Source organism: Aquila chrysaetos, chromosome 5 (genome assembly GCF_900496995.4).
Source record: "Aquila chrysaetos chrysaetos chromosome 5, bAquChr1.4, whole genome shotgun sequence".
In the NCBI taxonomy this organism is placed as follows: Eukaryota; Metazoa; Chordata; class Aves; order Accipitriformes; family Accipitridae; genus Aquila; species Aquila chrysaetos.
Window position 1 is genome coordinate 76,117,916 of NC_044008.1, and position 26,050 is coordinate 76,143,965.

A 26,050-nucleotide genomic window follows, 5' to 3' on the forward strand; every position below is an offset into this window, starting at 1 on the left:
CACACTGACAAGCAACCTTTTTCAAAAAATTCATCAGTTTGCTGCACAAATGCCTTCTCTTGAGGAAACACAGCGTTGCCAATAGCTCTTCCCCTCCTCCCCTGGGGAGCTGCCTGCACACTCTGGCAGGTGAAGGTGCATAGTCCTCAGCGCAGCCAAGCTGGGTGGAAAGCGGGTGTTTAGCACCAGGCTGGGACGAGTGCCTGCTCTGGCTCACGCCTCGGTGCTTTGTTGGGTTGGGTTTTTTTTTTTAATTACTTTCCACCTAAAAGACAAAGGCTGCCCCGAGAATGAAGGTGCAACGAGTAGGCTTGAGGTCTCACCTTTAGGAGAGTCCTGCTTTCACCTGGCTTCACAGACATGATCAAAGTTGATCTGAATAAAGATGGGATGATGGGGGTTCAAAGTATGGCTGGCTGTGTCCATACTGGGACAAGGTGAAATCTGTGGGCAAACATAAGACCCCCGAGACAAGCTCCCCTGCCTTGCTCCCCTTCACTCTGTCATCGAGCCTCTGCGGGTCCAGGGCCTGTCACTTCCCTGGATGCTGGACAGACCGACCCAGGAGCCATTGCTCCGTGGCCCCACAGCTCTACAGCTGTGTGCAGCTTCCCCAGGCTGCACGGGACTTCTGGGGAGCCACACAGAAAACCCACAGTGAGCCTCTCCTTGTAGGTACCATGGGATGATCTCCGGTACCTATTTGGTGAAATCATGTACGGCGGGCATATCACAGACGACTGGGACCGCCGGCTGTGTCGGACTTACCTGAGTGAATACATCCGTGCGGAGATGCTGGAAGGGGAAGTGTACTTAGCTCCAGGGTTTTTGATCCCTCCCAGCTTGGATTACAAGGTAAGAAAGATTAACACTGCAATTTGCTGTGGAAAACCACTGCTCTGGATAAATGTGCACTAGTCAGAGTTCCCTCGTGCTAACCAGCGGGGAATGTAGGGGAAAAAAAGTTTCAATCCCATGGAAACACGCAGAATAGCTGCAAAAATAATTCCTGTGGCTGGGGTGGTAAGGGAAAAACTTAGGTAAGACGTGAGTAAAAAACCATCTTGAATAAGCAACGCCAGCTAGCTGTGAAGCACCATCACCAAATAGCGATGACGTATTTTCAAAGCTGAAGTGAAACTCACGCTCCTTTGTACATATCTGTTAAACTAATGTCAGTGCCTGCCCTGTGCTTAGGGTTATCACGAGTACATCGATGACAACCTGCCACCGGAGAGCCCCTACTTGTATGGCCTTCACCCCAATGCAGAAATTGGGTTCCTGACTGTCACTTCGGACAGGCTTTTTCGGACAGTTTTGGAAATGCAGCCCAAAGAATCAGATGCTGGAGGAGGCTCAGGTGTCTCCCGAGAGGAAAAGGCAAGCAAAGTTTTACACTACGCAATAACAGTCCAGAGGCCAGGAGGGGACTAGGTGGGGAGGACAGATATTGGCCCACACACAATGGACAGAAGAATATAACCTGTAATAATTGATTTTCATCACTGCAAGATACTGGAGGGGTGATTCTAGCCCAGTACCTAATGCTACAAACTGTCAGCCTGGAAAAAGGGGAGCTGCTAGCACAGAGCTCACAAGAAACGCTGTGGTCAGGTTTTTACTTAAGTATATTTGCACTTGGTTTCTCTGTGACCAGGCTCTCCTTTCCATTTCAGTAACTTTGCCAGTCTTTGGCATTGGTAATGTAATTGAACACGAGCAAATGCTTCACCGCTCTACAGCTGCTGAGAAGGCAGCACTGCTACCGCAGCCCAGGGCAGACAAAGTACTGGCCACAGCTGCCTATTTGTCCCCATCCCATCTGCAGCTCTCTCCTCTCTTCCCTGCTCTTGCATCAGTCTAGTTTCCAGGCAGGCAGGCAGCTAGTCACACAGATCATGAGACCATTAGCTGCTCTCCTCCAGCATCTCTCAGAAAGGCAAAGGGTAAAGAGAAGGGGCTGAAATGCTGCCCCAGCAGTTTCTTTGTGTTCACTCCATCTGAACACATGGTGCAGTTACAAAAGTCAGCAGTGTTCAGAAAGGTTACTCTTTGATGGGGTCGAGATGTGCCAGTGGCAAAATGTGCCACTGCTGCGCCCTCAGCAGATGGAGCAGGCTTATTAACTTCCATTCATAATGTCAACTACTAAAAACACAGATTTAAAAAAAAAAAAAAAAAAAAAAAAAAAGTCTTCCTCCTGACTCCCTGGATTTTGCACTTGAATTTCACAGCCTCCATGGCTTCAGTTCTTGGCTATCGAAAAAGAGCTGCAGCTTTTTAAGATCCAAGAGCAGTTAGTAAAATAATAGAGTATTAGCAACAGAGGAGGAGGCACAGCAAAACACAAAGGCAGAAAAAGAAAAATCTTACTAAGTTAATTAACTGTTAACCCACAGCATTTTTTCTTAGATAAGAGCAGTTCTATGGCCTATTCTTCCCAGGTGAAGTTGGTCCTAGACGAGATTATTGAGAAGCTGCCAGAGCCATTCAATATGGTGGAGGTCATGGCAAAAGCAGTGGACAAGACCCCGTACGTTGTAGTTGCCTTCCAGGAATGTGAAAGAATGAACATCTTGACCCATGAAATCAGGCGATCTTTGAAAGAGCTGGACTTGGGACTAAAGGTATGCATTAGGTAGCTGCCTAGAAAGCACCTCTCTCTATCAAATAATTTCCCATGATTTGCAAATGGCTGTTGCTCGTTCACGAACATTGTCTTGTACAAAGTGCTTGGCTACCCTTGCTCACGCTCTTACACATTCCACTGTGCTGGGTGCAGTCAGATGGTACCAGCCTCCTGCTTTGTGATGAGTTTGAGACCAAATACTTCCATCAGTCTTGCTTTCTTCAGATGAAACTGCCCAGACTTTTCTCTTTTTTAAAGGGAGAGCTAACGATTACATCGGATATGGAAGAGCTGGCAAATGCTCTCTTCTACGACAACGTTCCTGAGTCCTGGACACGTTATGCCTATCCTTCTCTTCTTAGCTTAGGAGCCTGGTATGCAGACCTGCTCCTTCGGATTAGGGTGAGCAGATTTCTTGTGAAAGTTAAAGTTTAGGGTACAAGCAGATACCACAGAAGACCAGGAATCACCTCCATCAGTGTACAGTGGTTAAGTGGTTTATTTTTCAATATTAATTTAAGCAGTTTGAAGTACCTGAAATGGCCTGTTACCCCAAGAATGAGAGCAGAAGTTTGAAAACAATTCACCATTAGAGTATATCACTGTTTCAAAAGAATATTACCTAACCCCATCATAACTTTCTATGTCTCAGAAGAAAAAAATATTTAATAAAACCATCTATTTAAAGTGTGGCTTTGTTAAAAAAATAATAGGTATTTACTGCAATCCAAATTAACAGTTTTAAGTTTCATTGCTGCAGTGAAATCTGCTATTTATTCAACACAGACCACCTCCATCCTAGTCTCCCCATCTGGAAGATTACCTGAAGCTCATGTTAGGCACAGTGAAGCATCAGCTTTTTGTCATGTCATATCTCAAAGTAGTATTCTGCTGCTCAAAGGCCATGCTTCACTCTGAAGTACCTTGCTCGTTTTGTTTTCCAGGAACTGGAAGTCTGGACAACAGACTTTGTGCTGCCTGCAACAGTGTGGCTGGCAGGATTCTTCAATCCCCAGTCCTTCCTCACTGCTATCATGCAGTCCATGGCCAGACGAAACGAATGGCCACTGGACAAGATGTGTCTTTCAGTGGAAGTGACCAAGAAAAACCGCGAGGATATAACAGCTCCACCCAGAGAAGGCTCCTATGTGCATGGATTATTCATGGAAGGTAAAAGACTGCATCTTTTATGAGATGTTTCAGACACAGAGAAAGCCCAGTTCAGCCTTAAAAATTCTTACAAACAGAACAGGTGTTAGTATTCACTGGCTTATTTGAATTTGTACAACTTTTGCAAAAGCTCCAAGCAGCGGAGCCTTTATTCCACGCTAATGTCAGACACACCAGCTGAGGGCAGCACCCATCCAGTTTACAGAGTCTCACAAAGCAGAAACTGGGTTTTGGAAAAAGACTGCATATCACGAACCTGAGGACTGGGCTGTCTGAAGCTAGATGGTTCTAGTGAATAAATATATTACGCTCTTATTTGATGTGTGAGCAAGACAAATCAGGAAACTCAGAACCTAAAATAATTACTGCTAAAAAATGAGGGGGAATGAGATGGCAGTATCAGCAGAGCACCAAAGGAGTCCACTTAAACAAGAGCACAGACCACACAGGACAGCTTATCGTAGCTCCCACCACAGTCAAGTTCTACCTTCAGCTATGCAACTTTCATGCAAACCTGGTGCTGAAGGGATGAGTAGGGACAGAATTTATTTAGACATCCCACATACAGTAAGGCAAAATGCATTCATGAGTCACAGTGAGATGATAACATGTTAGCCCTAATGACTACTAAGCCACGGCTACCCGATTTTCATACTCCATCCTCAACTGTGCTGCTAGAGCAACTCCTTCCCACCCATTAATAGTTATGAAAACAGCCCCCTCTAAGTGAAAAAGCCACTGGGTAGCTGGTACCCTGACAATTTCATAATATTGCAGGCGCTCGATGGGACATCCCTTCTGGTGTGATCGCAGACGCTCGACTGAAGGAGTTGACACCCATGATGCCAGTCATCTTCATCAGAGCCATCCCCGTGGACCGCATGGACACCAAGAATGTCTATGAATGTCCTGTCTATAAGACACGGATGCGAGGTCCCACCTATGTCTGGACCTTTAACCTAAAGACAAAAGAAAAAGCTGCTAAGTGGATCCTTGCCACTGTTGCTCTGCTCTTACAGGTCTAAACTTTAATGACTATGGAAAACAAACAGCAAATGCTTTTACTTGCAAAAAAACTCAAAGTTGTGTAACTTAGACTAAGTTTGATTGTACCAGAACTATTTTAGCAAAGCATCAATAAAAACAGTGCTGGAACTGCTGTCATGTGGAGACTGCTCTTACAATACATGGAGTTTCTCATGATGGATACTGGTTTTCAATTGGTGGTTTCTGATAAAGTGCTGGTTTAGAGCCAGACCACCAAAGGAAGCCAAACGGAACAATTGCATGCAACTATCCGGATTCCTTTCCTTCTCATAGCTCTCTGTCTTTCCACAGCTATTTGTTTGATCACTCAGTGCTAACTGTGAGCGGAAATTCATCAAGCCGTGTGCATGACACATTCCTGCATGGAAGCATGTATGTGTTTAGACCAGATGGAAGAAGAAAGGCACAGATTTGACCCAGTTCACCAACACGTCAACCCATACAACCCAAAGAAAGTCGAGCTGCAAACAGATCAATCTCTGAAATATGTTTGTTTCTATTTCTAGGTTATAGAATCTACTCTACTCTTGCTTTCACAACAAATAATTTGTACCATCAGTAACACCTATTAGGTGGTTAGATCTGCTCTTGCCACCATATGGAAGCCAATGCCTGTCCTTTTAGCATAAAATAATTCAGCAAAATCCCACTCCGTGAAATATCTGAACAATTAGTTCTAAAATACAGTTGCATAAAACTTCCCTCACAGCTAGTGGTAAGAAAAGCCACAAGGGGAGGCAAGTAGAGCTGCTTGTTTCTTTACAAAGTAGTAGTATTTAAAATAAATTACCATTAAGTTTTACACTTACCATCAGCCTTTTCAAGTGCCAGAAATCCCTTTTGTTGGCAATACAAGATCAGAACACATTGCACATACTCCACCAGTGAAACCCACAGGGCAGCCCAAGCCTGCACTCTAACACATTTTTATCTGGCTTCCCAACCACCTTCTTTGCAGGACATGTGTTACGCTTTGAGCCTCCCACTTTCAGCAAGTAACATCCAAAAACCACATCAGCACCAAAAGTCCTTTCATGCCCTCTCCACAGTTCATGAAAGACACTCGTAACACATCTTAACATGAAGGAGCCAGATATACAACCCCAGAGATGGAGGCCACTTTTACGTAAATAAAATGGATGCGTGAATGCTCAGCATCAAGGGCACACACTTAGGTGCCAACTGCATGGACTATGTGCACAGCACAAAAAAAAAAAAATCTAAGAGCAATTCCACGAAGCTCAGAAGGGCTCCAGTTACTGGGCAGTTGAACAGCCAGGCAAATCCAGGACACTGTACAAAGCAGAAAAGCAAAACGAACTGCCCCTGTTAACCAACACCTACAAGGTTAAAGCAAAGCACTGATGAGATAAAAAGAAGACAGAACATTTTAAATATTCCAACAATGTTTTCTATTAGCTAGTCGAGATAAAATAAACACAGTCCCTCTCCACAAAACTCTAAAACGGACATTTCAAAAATGGAAGTTTTATTTCTATGCATAGCAAATACCCTTGTATGGGTTCTCTTTCATTGACTCTTCCAGAAATTCTAGTAGGTGAAATTCAATATAGGCGTTGAGCAATGATACTAGTCAGTGGCAAGCACCCCAGAAGAAAAGAGAGATGTCTGTTTTCTCCCCACATCATCTATGTTTCCATCTTCTGTTTCTTCCACATGACAGAGAGTACCACACTTATTAATTGCAGTCAGTGCAATATAAATTCCCCATAAGAATGGCAGAAAACTCACCCAAAGCAGCAACTTCTCTTCTTTCAAAAGAAATTCTTGATCAGAGGTGTTACCAGCTTCACCCACAGTTTCACATAACGATTTGGCTGCTCAAATGTTGATGATGAGACTACACCTGAGCAGAGGTAAAGCTGCTCCTGCTCCTATACAGGGAAAGAAACATCATCCAAGTAAATCCTAAGTGTTAAATTATATAATGGCCTTTAAGAAAAGCAAATTCTCAGATAAAACTGGCCATGGATCCTGCCAAAAGGATGCATCACTTCTCCCACAAGCCTGAACATAGGAGTCTCATTCCATTCAGCACAACTCAGAGAGTAACTAAGCCACCAAGGAGCTAGCACAGGATCTGTCCTTCACATCCGCCTGCCACAGCACTCTACCTTTTGATGACTATCAGTGTGCTCAGTAACCCAACCTCAAGAATTAGCAATTTAAAGTCTACAAAGAACAAAGGCAGAAGGTTTTGCTTTTTCGAGCCCCACAGCTGCAAGAGAGATGAACTTCAGTTTCAGAAAAATCCTAAATCCCTCGCTGTAATTGCCAGAAAAGGAAACTTTACCATAATCTCAAGAGACTGGCTTACGCAGCTCTTTCTAGACACAACTCAAGTGCTGTGTTTTCAAATGAATATGCAGTCATGATTTCAACTAAATTACCAGAAACACTTAGGCTTCTCCAGTGTGTATACTGCTGAAGGAGGAAATGAACCATCATGATGATAATACATGCTCACATTGCACGTGAAAGCAGCTGTTTGATCAAAGGTAGAAGTGGTTTTCTTATCAAAGCCAGTCAGGTTTCTAGATTTGCAGGCAAACAAGGAGCAGATCATCTACTCTAAGTCTGTTCATAATCTTTTTTTCATTAGCTAAGCTGTCACAAACAACAGAAAATACCCTGCACTGTTTAAATTCAGGGTGGAACAGGGAAGCAGGAACCACACACTGGAAAGTAACACCAAAAAGATGAACCTACAACAGAAGGAAGACATTTGTGTGCCAAATCAGTCTAATTTTAGAACCCCCAAATGCTCCAAGACCTATAGTCAGCCCTGCTGTGAAGATTCTGCACCATAGTCATCTGATACAGTGACATCATCTGATCACTGGAACCGAGACCAGTTTTCTGAATTGAAGTTCAGCTCATTCAGTGGAGCATCCAAAGATACCCAGACCACTCAAATTTCTTCCCAAATCTTACCATGCATTTTTTAAATGGAACTCAATGTTACATAGGCAAAGTGATTTCATGGCAGCGTACCAGTAATGTATTAAGTCTTCTAAACAAAGGTCACAGAACAGTAAACAAACAGCCAATCTCAAAATCAGCTTCCAGCAAATGGGAATGGTTTAAAGCCCTTTAAATTAGATCACTGCAGCACTGTTTGAGAAAATTCCTTTGTCATATTTTCATTGATTCTCCCCTTCCATTAGAAACAAGTAGAGGCAAGATATGAATTGAAATATTCAAGCAACTCTTCCAGTAATAGAATTGGTTTTGATTAGATATACTCTGACTCATCCTGTGGAAGAGCCCTGATGCAATAGGGCAATTCCCATTGATCTTGAAGACAACTGTGCCTTCTTATGCCAGGACTTGGCTTAATGGAATACATTTTTGAGTTCCCTAAGTGACACACAGAGGCACCAAACCAATTTGCTTTGTATCAGAGCACTACATGAGAAATTTACTTGGGACACTGTCAGTTCCAGCAGAAGATTCAGAGTCAAGACAGCTGGAGAACCAGACAAGATTTAGAGAAGCAGCAAAAGTCCTGAGCAGTCCAAGGTGCCTAATTAAAAAAAAAACAAAACCAAAAACTGCGACACTGAACATTAAACCACTGAAAAAATGTTTGTGTGAAGATTATATAATGTCCTCTTATTATTCAAGATTATATTATGTCATATAACTTCATGGGCAATACAACCAGCCCAGAAATCCTCCTCTTGCAGAAACTACACTAAGATCCCCTGCCTTTGTTCACCTCCACAGCCTGTGGGCAGCCACCCAAAAGCTAACTGATTGGCATTTATATTCCTACAAAGGATTTCCCAAATGCCTGAGAAGCAAAATCCTCCAGAAGTCCAAGATCAGCAATTCAAAGGGCCTGACCTCATTATCCTAGAGCATGGTGCAACCTTGGCAATGCCCAAATATTGGGTCTAAAGCCCAAGAACGTGCTGTGTGATCAGTGAGCAGAGGAGAGCCAGCAGATCCTCTCTGAATGCTGTGTCTCTCAGCATCCAGTGCCTGAGCACTTGCGATACTCGAGTTCACTGGGGACACATGTTCTTTCCCGTTATGGCCTCCATTTCCCAGAAACAGGCACTTGCAGCAGGCATCTCATCAATAGTCACTTAACTGACAGCTCCTTGAGACTTCCTATGCTCAAGAAGGTTTTGAATTATTGTAGCTGTAGGTTTTTACTGCAACTGCGTCATCAGCATTCCCTGTGTGACCAAGACGCACAATATCCATGTTATCTCCCCTTAATCAGCCACTTACCTGATGGAGTTGCTGCTGCAAAGCTTTATTTTCTGTCACTATCGCAACCTGAGCTTCCAAGTCACGATGAACCGATCGATATCCGAAATTAGGAGAGCCAATCAGAGTTAGGCAGGGAAGATCGCTTCCTGCCAGGTACAGCCAGAGACCTACAGGAAAAACAGGAGAAGAAAGGAAGTGTGGCAGACCAAGGAAACGACCGGAGTAGCCTCACACAAACACTTCACTTAGAATGAATTAAACATGTTAGATTACAGTAACTATAAAAGATCATGACACAAAGCAAGCGTCCTTGCAGATGGTCTAGCGTGTCTTGTAAAGCTTCGTATGAATCCTGGGGTACAGCTTGCATTATCCAAACTTGTGTGCTCTTAACAGGGGGGCTGCAGCACACTCAGTGCCACCCTAGGGACACATTCTTAAGAATGTAAATACACTGCATGAAGGACCCCCAAAATAATCTAGAATGAGTTCCTATCATTAAGTTAGAGGTCGTTTTACACCACAGCATATCTCAGAAACACTGAAATAAGACAAACAGTTTTTCAGTAAAGGAAAACCTACACCAAGCAACAGAGCACTGGGAAGACAAGCCAGGCCTGGACCAGTCAGTTCCAGAACTGGAAGTGGTGCAGTTGCACAGTGACTAACCCCTCTCCTGAGACTACACAAGACAGTGACATGAAGAGGCATCTCCCTGCTCTGACAGGTGAATTCACATGAAATAAAGACTTGTAAGAGAAGTGCAAATTCTCACCCACTCACTTCCTGAGGACCCACCCGAAGATGAAATCAAACTCTTGCCAGGATGCAAGACTCCCAAATCCACTCACCACTGCAGTTCACGCACAACTTTGCCAGTGCAACAACAAGAGCAAGTGTGATACAACCCAGGACAGTTTTTTCAAGCGCAAGATGGAAGCCCCATACTATTCTCAAGCACGCCACTGTAGCACGGCAGGAAAGAACAGCTAGGGATGCCACAGGAGAGCAAGGACTATTGCCAAGGAGAGTCTATACAGCCATTCTCTGTGTATAAATGGACCCAAGAAGTGTTTGCTTTCCACCTGGCACAACACAAGTGCTTAGAACAGCCCCGGGCAGGTCCCCGATAGATGGCTTATCCCTACTGCAAGTCACACAAAGACTACAACAAAGAAACTAGCATAAAAACCACCTAGTACTTAAAATAGAAGCATGTTTCCTAACTCAACCCCAGAGCAGTTCCAAGAATGCCTTGAGTAAGAAGCTGCCGATTCACCACTGGTTCCTGTAACCTCCTCCCCGCCCCCACACCGCACACAGTCAGCAGCTTCGCTGCCACTTTCAGTTACACCTCCTGGCTCAGCACTGGCACTGCCCATAACTCAGTGGCACAACCAACTCCTCCACAGGCTCACCCCCACCCACAGAAGGTCAGGAGCGCCGACACAGGGGGCTCCGGGAGCTGCAAAAAAGCGCCCAAGTGGCGCAAGTTTGGCAGCAAGTTCTGCCACCAAACAGGATGGCTGCCACAGGCTGCATGGTGTCCCGGCCCAACTGCGCACAAGGCTCCCAACAGTAGGCCAGAGCTCTGCCTGGGCAGCAGCTATGAGGAACACGCTTCCCCACTCTTTCTAAGCGGTCACGCGGCAGCCCTAAAGCCTTTACGGTCTCTCTGGCTTTATGGCCACCTGGCAGGATCTGCTCAAACAGTGACTCACCTTTCCAGAAAGGGGAAGCGCAGTTTCCCAGACGCCATTCAATAGCAGTAATGCAGGTTTATCTCGGAGCGAACAGGCACCTGCCCGGCACTCTGTCACCCAACACTTCCATGGAAGGGACCCTACTCCTAAAGGATGTACCTGTGTCACCCACACCACTACACCCAGAAATGTAGCAGAAGACGGGTAGATGTGCACTGCTGCAGGTAGGCTTCATGATGTTACACCCAGGAAAACCTCTCTCGCTGCAAAGGTTTGCATTTCCTACTCACACGTGAACGACGGCTGTGCAGTGCTCTGAACTGGGCTGCTACAACTGCACTTGCACTGAATGAACCTAAGGACGGTCATAACCCTGGTGGGAACACACACCGCTGGAAGTTGTGTATGAGGATACGACATATTTTAAGAGGAGCTGGAAGGGTTTACAAAACAGCAATCACAGCACCACAGCGTTTGGTGTAAATCGGCTAGGTCCTATAAGAGACTAAGGGGTCTCTTTTGCTTTAGCCCAAGAAGGAAGTATTAATGGGCACTATTGCCTGCTAGGGACCTCACATCCTCTTCCAGGAGCCAGATTCCAAGTGCAGCTGCCCTTCATCTGTCTCCAGGGTTTCCTGCTCTTCCCTCTTCTGCCCTGTCCTGTCCTCTCTTTCACATACACTGTGTGACTCCTGCAGAAGGAAGGCGGGTGAATCAAACATGTGCCAAAGGGCAGAGCGTGCCAGAGAAGGGAGCTACAAGCTGATCCTTCCAGCACTCCAAAGAGGAAATGGAAACAAGGCAGCAAACATCTCTGTCCCTCCTGCCAAGCACAGGAGCTGCTGAACTTCAAGTCTTGTATCCCTCTCTCAAAGAGAATACCATACAGAAGACGGAGCCCAAAGCACTTCCACAAGAAGGCACAGCTGGCCCAAAAAGGGACGGACTGCCACGTGCACTTTGGTAGCTTGGAAAAGCAGCCCATGCCTTCCTAGCTCAATCAGTGCCAAACCACAAAATCCCACTCGGAGTCAGCAGTGCCCAGCAAGAGGGGGAACCTGCGAACCACAGATCGCTTCAGCACGTGTTTCCTGGAAGACAGACCACACAGGACTTCCCAGTCAGGCAGGCACCTCCTTCAGGCTGCCCTGGATTGAGATAAGGGGTTTACTGCACTAGTTACTGATCTCACTGCAGGAGAGGCACAACATTCGTTAGAAAGGTTTGTAGTTTCGACACAGAGGCAGCCTAGTAACAGTCATTGTTTTTTTTCAGTCAAGAGAAGGCCTACTCAGCAGCTTTCTCTCCCTACCACCTCTGAACCTTCTTCAGAACAGCCCTGCAGGAAGCAGGACAAATAGAGGCATTCCCACAGTCATTAACAGCTAGTCTTAAACAAACAACGGGAGAACTCCGGAACAGGCCAGAGCCCAGAGCCCCAGGGGCTGCATCCTTCCAGCTGCAAACAATGGAAATGCCCCTCAGCACACTGCAATGCCGGCTGGGGAAACCTGCATCTTAATTAGTGCCAGACTGGGTACTGCTTACAGTAATAGAGTTGTCCTAGGGGACCAGCGAGCCATCACAGGAAGTGACACAGTGACATGGTACAGAGCTCTGCTTGCAGAAGATTAGAGTAACAGAAGATGTTGTGGAACACAGCAAAGATGTCTCAGCTCAGCCAAGGGCATGTCTGACCACGCGACCAAGTCATTTTGTGAGGTGTTCCACTGGTGCACCTCCACATGGGAAGACCTTAAGAACCTCAATATAAAGTGTCACATGCATCAGACTCCTCAAAAAAAAAAATCCTCAATTAAGTAGACTTCCTAAGTTATTTGCATTATTAAAATCCACTACTGAGCAATCAAACACTTACTACTGTGTATAAAGTAGGAGAACATAAGTGTCAAGGACTGCATTTTCTGGAAGGAAAATTTAGAGAGACAACCAGCAACAACCAGTCAGGGGAAAATATTCATGCTTTGGTCAAGGTGGCACTGAGCTTGTGAAAGCTGTACACAATCTATCAAGCAAGAAAGAACCTGGGGTCTTCTACAGAATACCATGATGGCGGTATTAATTATTTTTGTTTATTATTAACTACATTTGTTAAGCAATATTCATTTCTCAGCAACTTCCCCTCCAGCTCCCAGAAGGCACATGGGTGCAGTTATTCACCATGCTGCACCTTCCTGTATGCCGTAAACAGGAGCTGGTACAAATTCCTCGACACCTGCATCATCCCCATGAAGACCTGCTGCGTCCAGGACCACTGGGGAGTCACCACTAGTGAGCTCCCTTCCCGCTTCTGCCGCAGATCCTGCCCTGGTGTCCCTGACACAGTCATCGCTTCTTGTTGCTGAAAACTGGCAAGAGGGATACGAGAAACTGAATCACAACTGTTACTGCGATTATAAATACATCCAGATGCCTCCTATTCTTTCACATCAAGTTGCACATCAAGACAGTGCCTTACTGTCACCACAGGGACAATTCTTTTATAATCTCTGGGACTACATTCGAATCAGAAATCCAGATGCAAGACATGACTTTGCATGGTTGTCCCCTGAGTGATCCAAATCTTCCAGGTTTATGCAAGCAACGTTTGAACCCTGGATGAGTATTTTGGACGTTAAGTCTAGACTAGACCCAGCCATCCCCCCGCTAGCTGCGCAATCCAAATATGCACAAGTCTCAAAGGCCTTCTGAACAAGTCCTCTTGGGAAACAGACACCTTACCTTTGGCATGGAAAGTCCACCCAGCCCTAGAGTACTCCTGCAGTTGGACCCTCTCCTGTTGGTGAAGGTAGCAGACCTCACTGTAAAATTGGTGTTCAATGTAAACATAGGCAGCAGGGATGGCACCTGCCACCCCTTTGGCACCAAAAAAACCATTCACCTCCGGTGAGGCCAGAAGAATCCGATACTCAGCCCTAGTGCCCAGAATGAGGTCCATGTAAGCTTGTGTCAGGTTGAAGTAGCCAGTGCTAAGGTATATCCTGGCATCCCTTTCAGCCTCTGTCAGCAGCGTCTCTGTCACCATCTCATCTATTTGAATCCCAAAAGGTTTCATTTGGATTAAGGGATAAATCCAGGTGTCAGGTTCTGTTTTCAGACCCCCAGATGCTTGAGAGCCTTGCTGGGATAACAAGGAGCTGCCTCGCTGGCTGCTGTGGAAAGTCTTTGCATGAAGGAGTTCTTGTCGTGTCCTGGCAGAGTTGATCACCTCCATGACTCTTCGATTTGCTATCTCACAGTAAGCCACCTTGTCTCCTGCAGGAAAACCACAGGAGATCACATCTGAGACCTAAAGGTACAGAGCTCAGAGCTACGCATCACCTATTATGTAGTGGGAAAAACTACGGACAGGACACCAATATCAGAACAAAAAGGAGCTAACACAAAGACCACACAATTTTCTTCCCTAAGTCTCAAAACCAGATTTTTTTTTAAGGTTAGCAAAGCTACATTGCAGAAGAAAAACATTCAGCTTTAAGAAGGTTAAGAAACTTGACTAGCAGCAGCTTGAAAAATCCACTGAAAAATGAAAAGACCAGGGCAAACCTAAAATGGTAACCAAGAATGAACTGGAACATACAAAATAAACCAGTGCCCACAGTCTAAGCTTACATCACACAGCAGTGCACAAGGCCAGGACAAAAAACTTATGATGCAATCAGCCTGACTGATAGATGCTCTTCTCTGCCCACTTCAACACTTGTTCTCAGTCTTCCTAATTCAATATTCATTCGATTCCCAGAATAGACTCAACTACAAAATATTAATTACCCAAAAGAGCTCTACATTCATGAAACTTTCAGAATATGTACACACAGAACATCTAGAATTATAGACATCAATATCAAAAATATAAAGAACCTTTCAAGGAATACAAGTTCTTAAGGTCATGAGCAGCAGAATTATGAAGAAGCAATGAGACAGTTACAGAGGAACTTTTAGCCTTTGCACTCTCTGCCACATTAGCTGGTGATAGCCACTGTGCTAGGAACACTCTGATAGATCCAGTCTCAAAACTCTAGCAATCTTGATTTTAATAATGGATGGCACAGATATGGGACACCCCCCAGTCTGTACACAATGGTCAGACACTCAGCAATTCACAAATGGATGGAGTTGAAGTCATCCTTAAACCCCGGCTGTCACTCTCCTCCTCTGGATCGTATCATCCAACCAGAGAAGACAACTCCCTCCTACCTTGGTATGGGTGTACCATCCCCTCCATCATCTGGACTGTATCATCTCGCTGTAATTGCAGAGACACATCTCCAATCGCATCTACTAGCTCCGTGAAGAAGTCTGCAATCTCAGGAGAGTCCTGCAGGAGAACATAGCGGTCCTGACGATTGGTGAAGTACAAATCACTCAGGTTTGCGCTAGGAGAGAAAAAGAAAGTTGAGTTCCAGAACAGAGCATGGGCATATGATCCTGAACACCCCAGCCTAGGTTACAGATCTCACTCTGCATACAACCGGACTAAAGTACAAATTGGCCATTTCCTTCTGAATCTCGAGAAATCTTTCTTTTTTCCTTTTGAGAAAGACTCTCTCTTTCATATGAGAATCTCACGTGGAAGAGCTGTGGTTACTCTTCCATCTCAGAGGAGCATTGATACGATCACTACAGAAAGACCAGGTGCAAATAATGAAGTTCAGACAACATTGGTAGCATGCATACCTTGCCTCAAAACCTCAGCTAAATGAACCATATAAGGGCCTAGAGAGGCAGGACTCACCCGCTCAGGATCACATTGTCATCAAAGAGATAGACCTTGATGTGCTGCAGTCCAATGGTCTCATTAAAACGCTCTGGAATCAGGAGCCTGAGAAGTCCACGCAGGTTTGGGGTGTGGAAGAGGGACACACGGACTTGCTCAGGAAATCGCTGCAGCAATGGAATTAGCATCGTTCGAGAATTCTTCCTGCCTGGGAGACAAGGGGAGTTTCACACACAGGATCACACCAGACAGGGGATACATCACAGCATGGCACCACAGCTCCTCAGCTAGAAGCTGGTTACAGAATGAGCAGGCATCGCATCTGCTGGCACTTAATGTGTTCTCCTTTTCCTTTTTTTTAAATTGCCTTCATTTGCACTATGTCAATATTGAAATCGACATCCAGAACTGTAAGTTCTTTGATGAATGGGCCTTGGAAAGTCACTGAGCAGGTCTGACACCATTCAAGCTTCTTAATCAAGCCACACCTAGCACTAGTAACACACTACAAAGTCACCACAAAGGTTTCTGCTTAAGTCTACTGCTACTTCCAACAATTCCCACTTTCCTTTCAAAATGAAAATACAACAGCATGATGGATAAGGGCAAATGCACTGACAAATGAACTACACAAGAAAGCACAAGTTGCACAGAGCAGAGTTTGGCCCTTCTCACTCCTACCACCTATTTTCAGAAGAAAAGCTGCTCAGCTTGAACATTTTCTGGGAACAAGTAGTTACTGGTATGCAAAAGGCCAGTTTTGAAAGGTATATGATTTAAGCAAGTAGGTCCAATTGGTCAAGACAGCCTCGCTCTGAAAAAACAGTTTATTCAGCCTAACTGTAAAATAAGCCTTTGAAGAAAGCAAAGCATCGTAATATCTACCCCGAGATCCCCTGGTGTAGTCAAGAAGAATGGAAACTTTGAGGTTAGACGATCCTTTTGCTTGCAGTGATTTCTCCAGTGTTTCTTCTAAGCAATCGACCTGCAGAGAGAGATTTCTCTACTCATTACAGAAAGCAAATAAAGCTTTACAAGGAAAGCATTCAGCAGCCAGGAGGTATACCGTGGTATGAGTCTTTTCTAATCATGCAAAACACTGCTAGTTTAGACTTTGCATCTGTCAGACTGGCATCCTACTCTATCAGCCTAAAGCAATACATGAAAGGGCATAGATTTTACATGCACACATTCTTCAAGCCTCTGAAGAACAATTAATATTAGCAGAAAAAGTCCCAACATCATTCCCAAATCACAGATTTGTATTACCAAAAAGAAACCTTGGTAGTTCACAAACGATGCAGAAGCAGTTTTATTCCTTAACTACAAGGCTGTTTGTCACATGCAAATTCAAATCTTGTGTACAAGTCCAGACAAAGCCAGGCATAAAACCCTGTGCAGGACTCTCCACCTTTACCCTGCTGTGGAATTTGCATTCTAACATAAGAAATCGGCCAAGGTCAGGCTTCCCTAAAGGTCTTAGGTAATGCTTTTGTTTCTAGAGGGAAGAACAGGAAACAGATAAGGTAAACAACATCAAGGAAAACTGACCTCTGTCTTAAATGCAGAGAGCTAATACTGCATCTGCATACTGTGCTTCGAGGACAAAACATTACACTACATACACACAACTCTAATCATGTTCAAGGAAAATGCCAGAAAAAAAAAAAATTGCCTATGATCCCATGGTTCTGCAGAAACCCTTTGAGAACTATGCCAGTAACCTCTAACAGTCTGAAAGATCCAGGCTCATTATCCCGTGAAAAAATTCAGTAGTTCCACGGCTCTGTACTAGGACTAAAACAGAAACTCCTTGCACCTCCCTTCCAAATCCTCCCTCCCCCACCCCACGTACTCCAAGTACACAAATGCAGCCAGGAACCCTGAGAACACTCTGAAGAAGAGGAGAAAACACACATAAAGTGAATCCCTATATGTAAGTTTTAAGGTCATTACAAGCTCACAAATTGTAGCTCACGTACACCTCTTGTACCCACAGGAACAGGATGCTTTTTGCAAAGGCAGGCATTTTATTTCTGCATTCACTTTCTCCCCTTCCCAAACCCTTTCCACACTCACCAGCTCCTGTTCAAGGAGCCCAGTTCCCAGGTATAGTGAAGCCATCACCACTCGCTGCTTGGCTGTTTTTATCTGCACCTGGGAATAGCAGAAAATAAGTTCAGTTTCATCCTTGGTCTCTGTGATCACTAGGAACTAATGATCTAGACCACAGAAGAGCTGTGGTTCCCCCAAGGAGAATCACTTTAGCCAAACCATAGCATCGTCTCCCTTGCCTTGTAGAAGGAAAGGCACAAGGATAACACACTGATGGCAAAGATGTAAAACACACAGGTCTTTACAGAGCAACATCAGCACCATTGTTGCATCCAGAAATCAAGGAAGAAATCAATGTTTTCTGGAAAACTGAGGAACACATTCTCTGCTGTTAAAACTATTACATACAAGAGCAGTTAATAACCAGTAGCTACAACATTGGGATTGTATCAGTACTGGCAATCACAGCTTTCATTCCACAACTGCTTTAATCCTTTGTACCCCATCCTGTGAACTAGCTAGAACCTAGAGACCTTTGTTTACAGAGCTCTCCTGATGCTGCAGGGGGTGGTAGCTGCTGCCTTCATGGCTCACCCAAGCCTTGTTCTCCAACAACCTACCATGGCGATTTAAGATCATGTTTCAGAAGTACTGGAATTTGCTTTAAATATGCATTGTGAAAAGACTCAAGCAACTGAGCTAAACAAAGAAATTCTCACCTCAGCCCTACTACTTATCTAAGAGATACGGTATTACAGGATTCACACTGTAACGACCCAAGAGACCTTTGGGAGGGATTGAGGGAGCTGTGCTTGTTTTGTATTGCAGAGAGGAGGCTGGGGGGCTGGTCTAACAGCAGCCTGTGACTACTTGAAGTGTAGTTACAAAGATGACAGAGCCAAACTCTTCTTGGTAGCTACAGCTGAGCAGCAGCCACAAAGAGCTTTGGAAAGTTCAGGGCTGACAACAGAAAAAAATTGTAAACTACTAAGATGACGCAGCACTGGAACTGCTCGACCAGAGGCAGAACCTCCATCCTCAGCCGTTTTCAAGACTCAGCTAGACAAAGCCTGCCTAACCTGATCTAGTGTTGACAACAATCCTGTTTCAGGTTGAAGGTTGGACTAGTAACCTGCACATGCTCCTTCCTAACAACTTGTCTATGATTCTCCATAACCTCTGCAGTTCCCAGCCCCCAAAAACCATTCCCGCAACTTGGAACCCACAACTCACCTTCAAGAGTTCATAGAATTCAGCTGGGGATGAAAGCACCTTGACATGTGAGCTGGAGATCCCAAACTCTGGAACCAGATTCCTGATCCACTGGAACCTGTGTGCTCCTTCTGGACAGAGCGAACAAGGTGGGGCTGTGATCACAGGAACAGGAGGTGTGAGTAATGGGGCTAGAAGAAGCCATGATGATCTGTGAAAAGAAAGATGGGAGAAATTCTTTATGGTGGAGCCTTTGCTTCCCACAAACAGCCTCCAACTAGGTAAAGAAAGAGCTGCAACCAGGGCCAATATATTGAAAGGATCCACAATGGCAAGGATACCTTTCACTTTTCCATAATCCCAGCTGAATCACCAAAGCCAAATCTAGAAATAGAAAAACACAGGCAAAAGGTGGGAGAACAGATCTTAACATCATCAGCTCCCTCCCCTAGCTGGCAGGGGAGACAAGGGGAAACAACTTTTTCATCAGAACAGGAACACAGGAAAGGAAACAAGCTGGAAACTGAGGGTGTTAACTGTCCCAAACACCCACAAATCAGATGTCTGGCAGTGCTGCTGCAGTACCTGCTATACCTGTAATCAGCCAGTTCTGAATTGCCTTTATCACACACGCATCAGCTTTGCCATGGCCAACAGTCACTGTCATGTCCAGCTTAGTTCTCAGCTGGGCTAAAGATTAGTTGTTTCTATTTCAGACAAAGATGTTTTAAAAAATCACGCTACTCTAAAAGTTCCTTAACAAAACAGAAAAATGTCTCAACCCCTCAAACTTATCCAAAAATGATCTACAACACGCAAAGTGCCTAAGTGCAAGTCATAGCAAAAGCAACGAAGTCATAGCACCAGAATGACATACCAAAGGATCGAGTGTATTTCAACAGGTACGAGCCAAGAACCACAACTGAGAAACATCAGGTAGCCCTCTACAACCATGCCACTTGCATTCTGCACAAGTAGTAAAAGAAGGTCAAGACTTTTCTTGCAAATGTCAAAGTAACTGTAAGGGAAACAGCAGGAAGCTCATTCTTTAAAAAGAAATTTCTGAACAAATTTAATTCCTTTGAAGTCACTTAGGGAAGAAACCAACTTACTGCTAACAGTCATGCTTAGGGGGGTGACAAGAAGCAAATGGCATCTTTTCTTCTGTGGAGGCTTCACACATGCAAATTCATCAAGTCATACAATAACCCCTGGTAGGAGTTTGTCCACATGACAAAACCACATTTCAGCACAATTAGCAGCAGCAGCTCCCATGAGATCCAGGAACTGACGAGCAACGGAGTGAACTACATCCCTGAACCTAACAGAAAGCATTCTGGTCTGCAAATCCTACTTGCAGGAGCCAGACTTGCTGTCAGGACAGAACCAAGGCAGCTGGTCTCATCCCAGAGGAACGCCGGGTCCCTCGGGCCAACAGGCAGCCACCATCTTGTGACCCATCCTGATGCATTCTGCCACCACCACACACCAAGAAGAAATTTGATTATGACCTTTACCAGAATTTGTTACGAAGAACTTTTAGGTTTTACCACAATCCAGAGCCCAAATGACCACAGATTCCAGGAAGATGATTTCACTCATTTGCTTAATGATAAAACACTGGATCTTCACAAGGTTTCCGAATAACCCTTACGCAGAAGCCAGGCAGTTTGCAGTTGCGTTTCCTGGAAAATCCACTAGTTTGTCACTGACTATTCATCGCAACAGAAATCTGAGTCAATTTGTGCAAGAATTCCTAGGATGGCGGTTTTCAGCAGATCATGTGGGCTAGGCTTAGACTTGACACCCAGAAGTTACACAGATTACCAACATAGTCTGTTAAAAACGATGGAAATATTCCACAGAAGGTGTTAAAAAAAAAATCAAAGCAGAAAAGAAATATAAGAAATACTGGTTTTCAAGCACATTCTAGTCAATCTTTACAGAACCTGAGCAGGACCTTTGCGCATCTTTGCTTAACTCACATCTCAAGGCACAGGCTGCACACTGGAAGCAGAGACCCACTGCTACGTTACCGCCAAGTGAACACAGCAAACAGAGCAAGGAAGACCGAGCTACGTGAATTCAGACTACCATCAAAAAATACTTTTTTTTAAAAACAACAAAATGCATGGCTGGCAGAGCAGTAACAAAGTCAAGGCTATAACCTAGCCCTGCAGATTACAAATTATGTTCCCTGGAATTATTCCCACTGAGGTAACAGTGGCAAATTTTACGCATTTTACAATGACAATTTAGGGCAAGAGGAGATAAATATTTTTCTTATTATTCCGTTAGTCCTGGCCAACTACACTTCTAGAAGCCGGTACAGTGGCTGAGAAGCCACTTTCCAGAAACATGATTCTAAGAAGCCATCTTCTGGCAAAGAGTATGAAAACTGCAAGTTAAACTGCATCCTCACTCTACGTAGCCGAATGTTACGTTTATGGATTGACCAGGCGCTCTTCAGGCAGCCCCTTCCTGGTGCTGCTAAGGGAGTAAAATCGATCTGCATCACCAGCACTATTTGGTTTGAGCCTTCAGATTAATTCTATGCATGTATTGATAGCCACTAATTCTATACTCCAGATTTTTTACTGCCTACACAATTTACAGTATATCTACACTGTTTGATCTTTTAATCCAATACTGAAATTTTAGAACTTATTTAGTGTTGAGAACCTAAGGATTTTATAATTTTCAAATAAATCAGTATTTTGCTCCAGCCAACAGTAACAATGGCACAGCAACCACCTACCGAAGCAGCAGCTTCTACCCACCAATGATTAAAAATAGCTGAAGCGACTCCCCAAGTACGACACAACTGTATGCACACAACAGTCAGAAACCACGTAACGTTATGAAGAAATCATCAAAATTCCATATTTCAACAAACCAGCTTTCAGAGAAACAGAAAATGGGGCAGAGGGGAGCCTTTCCCATGTACTCCACATCATCGAGTTAACCACAAAGAGAAAACAGAACTGAAAGGAACCACCTCAAATCTTTTCTGCATAAAAAGTTGACCCTAAATATAAATGAGGGATTTTTTGTGTGTGTTCTATTTTAAAAATTGTGGTTTTGGTACACAGACTCATGATGGAGCTGAAACACTCTTATTCACTGTAAAACCTCATCTGCAGAACCAGAGGTGATGTGAAACTGCAGGATATGGTGCCGTCCTTTCACCCACGCATACGTCATCACACAGGGGGATCTACAAATTGCTTGTCTTTGAATTCAGTTGTCTCTTTCCAGGGCTCAGTCTAGTAGTTTATCTATGCTAAAAAACACTGATGAAACCAAAAGAGAAATTTGAAAACAATTTCCTTGGCTCAACCAGGAACATAGAGCAGAGTACGGGCTAACACAGGGCTCTGAATCAACAGCAAGGATGACTGCAGCACATCTGCTGTCCAGGGGGAAAAGGAGAGTGAAGACATGCTATGACACGAGAGATGCTACCCTTACAAAAATAAGTTTAACTCATCCAGAAGATTGTATCAGGCACCGTACTAACTAAAACAAAACACAGCATCCTTCTAGCACTCTCTTACCAAGTACAGTGCAAAGTGATGCCTGAAGACTGGGGGAAGAGACCTTTTTTAAAGACTCTTTCGAAGCATTTTCTTTGATCACTTCTGAACCCAGGACATGGTTCTACAGAAAGACAATCATCTCTGTTTTTTTACTGTTTTGTTTCTAGTGTTAATTGTACTCCTGATTGCACAGCCCCACAAGAGGAGCAGCACCAGCAAAACTAAGGCAGCGGTGCAAAAATAAGGAGAGTAGAAGCTGTTCAGGGCAGCGTGGCTGTAAAAAGACTGACTGGAGGAACCACAGTCTGAGGCTGCGGCTGTGCATTCCCTTTAGCAGGGCACACAAGCCAGTCTGGCACCGAGAAGGGCAGATCTACCTCCCCACAGCTGTGCCTTCCCTGTCCCTTCCGCTCTCTGGGGAAGGAGAGAGAGGAAAGGGATAGTTTGGGCAATTTTCTTCAGAGGTCAGCTCCTGGATCCTGCTCACTGCGCAGCTGCCCAAGAGAGATGCCACGAAGAGGAATGAAGGCACGCTCGTTCCCACAGCGGCCCACTCAGATCTGTTTAAAATGAGGGTGAAAACACCCTCTGTGCACAGTTCGATAATTCACCTGCTCCAGCACAATGGTGACTGCCACTGGAAAGAACGGCCCTCTTCCCACCTCGCCTTGTGCCAGATGCGGCCCCAGCACAGACAGGACGCACACCTGTTCTCATCTCTTTTCTGACGGGAAGCAGGGGGGATCTCACCTTCCAGGGACAACCCCCAGCCCAGACGGGTCGTGCCTAACACCTAAACCCCAGCCAGGGCCACTCCAGAGGCTGATCAGCACTTGTGATATCCAAGGTGGAAAGCTATCCCTAGCAAACAAGTAATATCGTTTAGCACCTGAAAGACAGCAGGAGTAAAGTAAATAAAAAAGAAGAGGAAAATACAGTACCTCTCTTGTCCTAAGGACAAATGGACTGACAGCCCAAAGCAAGCTTAAGGAGCAGAACCAGCCTGGACCCGAACCCGCCTTTTCAGCAGCTAATTCACTGTGGAAAACAGCAACCGCTTCTGCGGAACCGGGGGGCCGAGGGGTCCCTCACCGCGTCAGGGCCGTCACCTCCCGCACCTCCGCAGCGTTTTTATCGGCCTCAGTCGGGCACACGGGGAGCAGAAAGCCCCGGGCAGCGCCGCGCCGAGAAAAGAGAAGTGGCAGGCGAGGAGGCAGCGCGCTTCCCGCCCGGGCCTTCCCGGATAACGCAAGGCCGACACCGGCCGAGGGCTCGCTGCCGCCCGCCGCGGCCCGGGGTGGGGGGGGGGAAGCGGCCCAGCCGTAGGCACAGCAGCGGGGCCCCTCGCCCGGCGCGGACTCCTTACCTGCGGGCGCGGCGGTCGCGGCCGCGGGACAGGCGGTCGGAGAGGCGGCCGAGCAGCGCGGCCAGGCCCAGGCGGCCCCGCGGTAGCCAGGCCGACAGCCGCCGCCAAAGCGCCGCGCCCCCCGCCGCCGCCGCCGCCGCCATCAGCCCCGCGCGCCTTCCGCTTCCGGCCGCTGCCATGGCGACGCGCCCGCCCTAGCGGTTCCGCTTCCGGGCCGCCCACCTCCCTCCCCTGGCCCGGTATCCGTGTCTCCGTTCCCCCCCCGCACCCGAGCGCGGCGGCCCGGGGCCTCCGGGGAGGCCTGGGCCCGGCCCGGCCTAGCGCCTCTCTGGCCCGCAGCCCCCCCGCGGCGCCAGCCCTGCCCGAGCCCGCTGCTCCCGGGAGGCCCCAGCCCAGCCCAGCCCAGCCCGGCCCGGCCCGGCCCGGCGGGCAGACTCGGCGTCTGCAGCGCACACCGGCTGCAGCTATTCGGCCCGGCCTGCCAGCGGCTGCCGCCCCCCCCCCAGCCCCCCGCCGAGCGCGGTGGCGGCACGGAGAGGCCGCTCCAAAACGCGAACGCCGCTGGCGGCGGCGGCGGCGGCGGGGGGGGGGGGGGCGGGCTCGGTCTGGGCTCGCTGCCCGGGGGCTCCTCCTGGCCCACGCACACGCAGGGCGGCTTTACCCACGCCTCCAGGCACACTCGGGGAGGCGCAGCCCGAGCCCCGGGAACTTCATCGCCGTCCCGGCGACTTCAGCCCTCCCCGCCCCCGACCTCCCAGAGCCCTTCTCCTCCCCTCCCACCCCCTTCCTTCTTGGCGAACCCGGCCCCGGGGAAACGGCTCCTTCCCGCGGCGGAATCAGCGCCTGCCCCGCCTCCCCCCTCCCCCGGGGACCGGGAAGGGCGTTGGTATACGGCCACGGAGGGGAGAGCCTGTCCCCCGCCGCCGGGGTCCCCGCCGCGTCCCCCCCACAGCGGGCAGGGCGAGGCGGACGCCCACCCACCTACCCCCCACCGGGGGGGGGCGCGCGGGTCCCGCCGCCGCGTTTCTGCCGCCCGGCCCCGGCTTGCGGACAGCCCGTCCCGCCGCAGCCCCCCGGCCGGAGCCTCCCGCCCCGCTCCCCTCCCCGTCCCTTCCCCCGTGTTTCACCACTCCTGCCTCAGGCAGAGCTCCAGAGCTCGTTTGCATTTCAGACCAGCTGGTTCACCGCAGCCTCACTTCCCAGAACTGCTCTTCTTGTGTTTATTCCTGACTGGCAGAGGCAGCAGCGGCCGCGGCAGCTCCTCCAGGGCAAATTAAACTATTTAAAATAAAATCCACTGACAAAGTCTGGTTTGTTTTCGAGGTCGAAACTGACAATTGCCAAACGAAAATGCAGAGAAACCAGGTGGGGAAGGGGGGCCCCGGCCCCCACCTCGGCTCCGCTCGCTGCCCGCTCTGCCAGGCCAGCCACGGTCCTCTCCCATGGCACCGGTGCTGCAGCTGCTGGCTCTGGCTGCCAGACCCCAGCCGGGGCAGAAGGATGAGGAAATCCCTTCGGGACAGAGCCCCACCGTGCCCGCCCAGGGGCACCCAGCCAGGGGAAGGAGGGCCCCGGCTTCTCGGCCTCGCAGCGGCTCCCCACCAGCCCACGACAGCTCCGCAGACGGGCGCCTTGGCCCCTGCCCTCTGCCGCGCTGGGTGCCAAAGCACCAACCGCACGGAGCATCCCAGGGCTCCCGGAGCCAGCGTTGTCCCCAGCCACCGGCCACAGGCACCATCGGAGCCACCGCCACCACCGTCCCTCGCCGCCCTTGTGGGACACAGCTGCCTGGGAGCGGGGCTGCCAGCAGCGTGGCCGAGCTGCTGCTGACCTGGCCAGCTCCTGGGAGCCCCCAGGCACAGCCTCGGGAGAGGATTCGCCCTTTATTGTCCCCAGACGTGTAGATCGAGGGGGTTTTTCTTCCCACAGGCCTCCTGGGAAGCACAGCTGAGGCCAGCGGCAGCCTGGCACCTTGTATTTGAAATAAAGGCCGGCAATGTGGGGATGCTCGACCTGCTGCCCCACTGCATGGCGGCAGCCCCCCTCCCGGTGTACCCCTCCAGCTGGTCCCGAGCTGCCTCGTATGGTGGCAGCCCCCGCTCCGGTGTACCCCTCCAGCCAGGCCCAAGCCGCCTCATTAGGGTGAGCCTGAGCCTCTGCCTGGACGGGGTCCGGCTGCCCCCGCCAGCAGCGGCAGGGGGGTTCGCAGTGCCCTCCGGGGGCACCGGCATCCCCGGTCCCCAGCTATCCCCCTCCCCGGGGGCCACCCGCGGGCACAACTCCCACCCCGGTGAGGGTGGCCCGGGGAGGGGGGGGAGAGGTCTGGCGGCCCCGGGGCTACCCGCG

General features: G+C 47.7%; 2 protein-coding genes across 7 annotated transcripts in view; one reads left to right on the top strand and one right to left on the bottom strand.

The window, feature by feature from the left end:
* Positions 1 to 4,958, top strand: part of DNAH17 (dynein axonemal heavy chain 17) — a 40,026-nt gene extending 35,068 nt beyond the window's left edge. Inside the window, 6 exon segments of the mRNA XM_041123355.1 lie at positions 676 to 855; positions 1,198 to 1,380; positions 2,445 to 2,627; positions 2,888 to 3,031; positions 3,574 to 3,799; positions 4,577 to 4,958. Of these exon segments, the coding sequence (XP_040979289.1) occupies positions 676 to 855; positions 1,198 to 1,380; positions 2,445 to 2,627; positions 2,888 to 3,031; positions 3,574 to 3,799; positions 4,577 to 4,824 (1,164 nt within the window). The 3' untranslated portion in view covers positions 4,825 to 4,958.
* Positions 3,111 to 24,804, bottom strand: PGS1 (phosphatidylglycerophosphate synthase 1). Of its 6 annotated transcripts, none has more exons than XM_030013104.2 (11): positions 24,505 to 24,804; positions 18,821 to 19,010; positions 17,612 to 17,689; positions 16,950 to 17,030; positions 16,418 to 16,517; positions 15,551 to 15,740; positions 15,013 to 15,191; positions 13,537 to 14,070; positions 9,110 to 9,258; positions 6,599 to 6,741; positions 3,111 to 4,758 (listed from the first exon to the last, which is right to left on the bottom strand). In XM_030013104.2, exons 3-10 carry the CDS (start codon positions 17,654 to 17,656, stop codon positions 6,622 to 6,624), a joined length of 1,398 nt encoding a protein of 465 aa, XP_029868964.1. In that variant the 5' UTR covers positions 17,657 to 17,689; positions 18,821 to 19,010; positions 24,505 to 24,804; the 3' UTR covers positions 3,111 to 4,758; positions 6,599 to 6,621. The 6 variants fall into 6 exon arrangements, with proteins under 6 accessions (XP_029868964.1, XP_029868962.1, XP_029868959.1 ...); XM_030013102.2 differs by lacking the exon at positions 24,505 to 24,804 and adding an exon at positions 24,366 to 24,438; XM_030013099.2 differs by lacking the exon at positions 24,505 to 24,804 and adding an exon at positions 23,705 to 23,898.
* Positions 24,805 to 26,050: the final 1,246 nt, after the last annotated feature.

What these genes read in the sequence shown, in the direction of transcription:
- PGS1 (XM_030013099.2), bottom strand. Translation starts at nt 23,883, where the DNA reads ATGGCAGCGGCCGGAAGCGGAAGGCGCGCGGGGCTGATGGCGGCGGCG. An exon ending in AATTCTATGAACTCTTGAAG is followed by an intron (nt 17,690 to 18,820) that starts GTGAGTTGTGGG and finishes TGCTATTCCCAG; the next exon opens with GTGCAGATAAAAACAGCCAA. An exon ending in CTACACCAGGGGATCTCGGG is followed by an intron (nt 15,741 to 16,417) that starts GTAGATATTACG and finishes CTTGTCTCCCAG; the next exon opens with GCAGGAAGAATTCTCGAACG.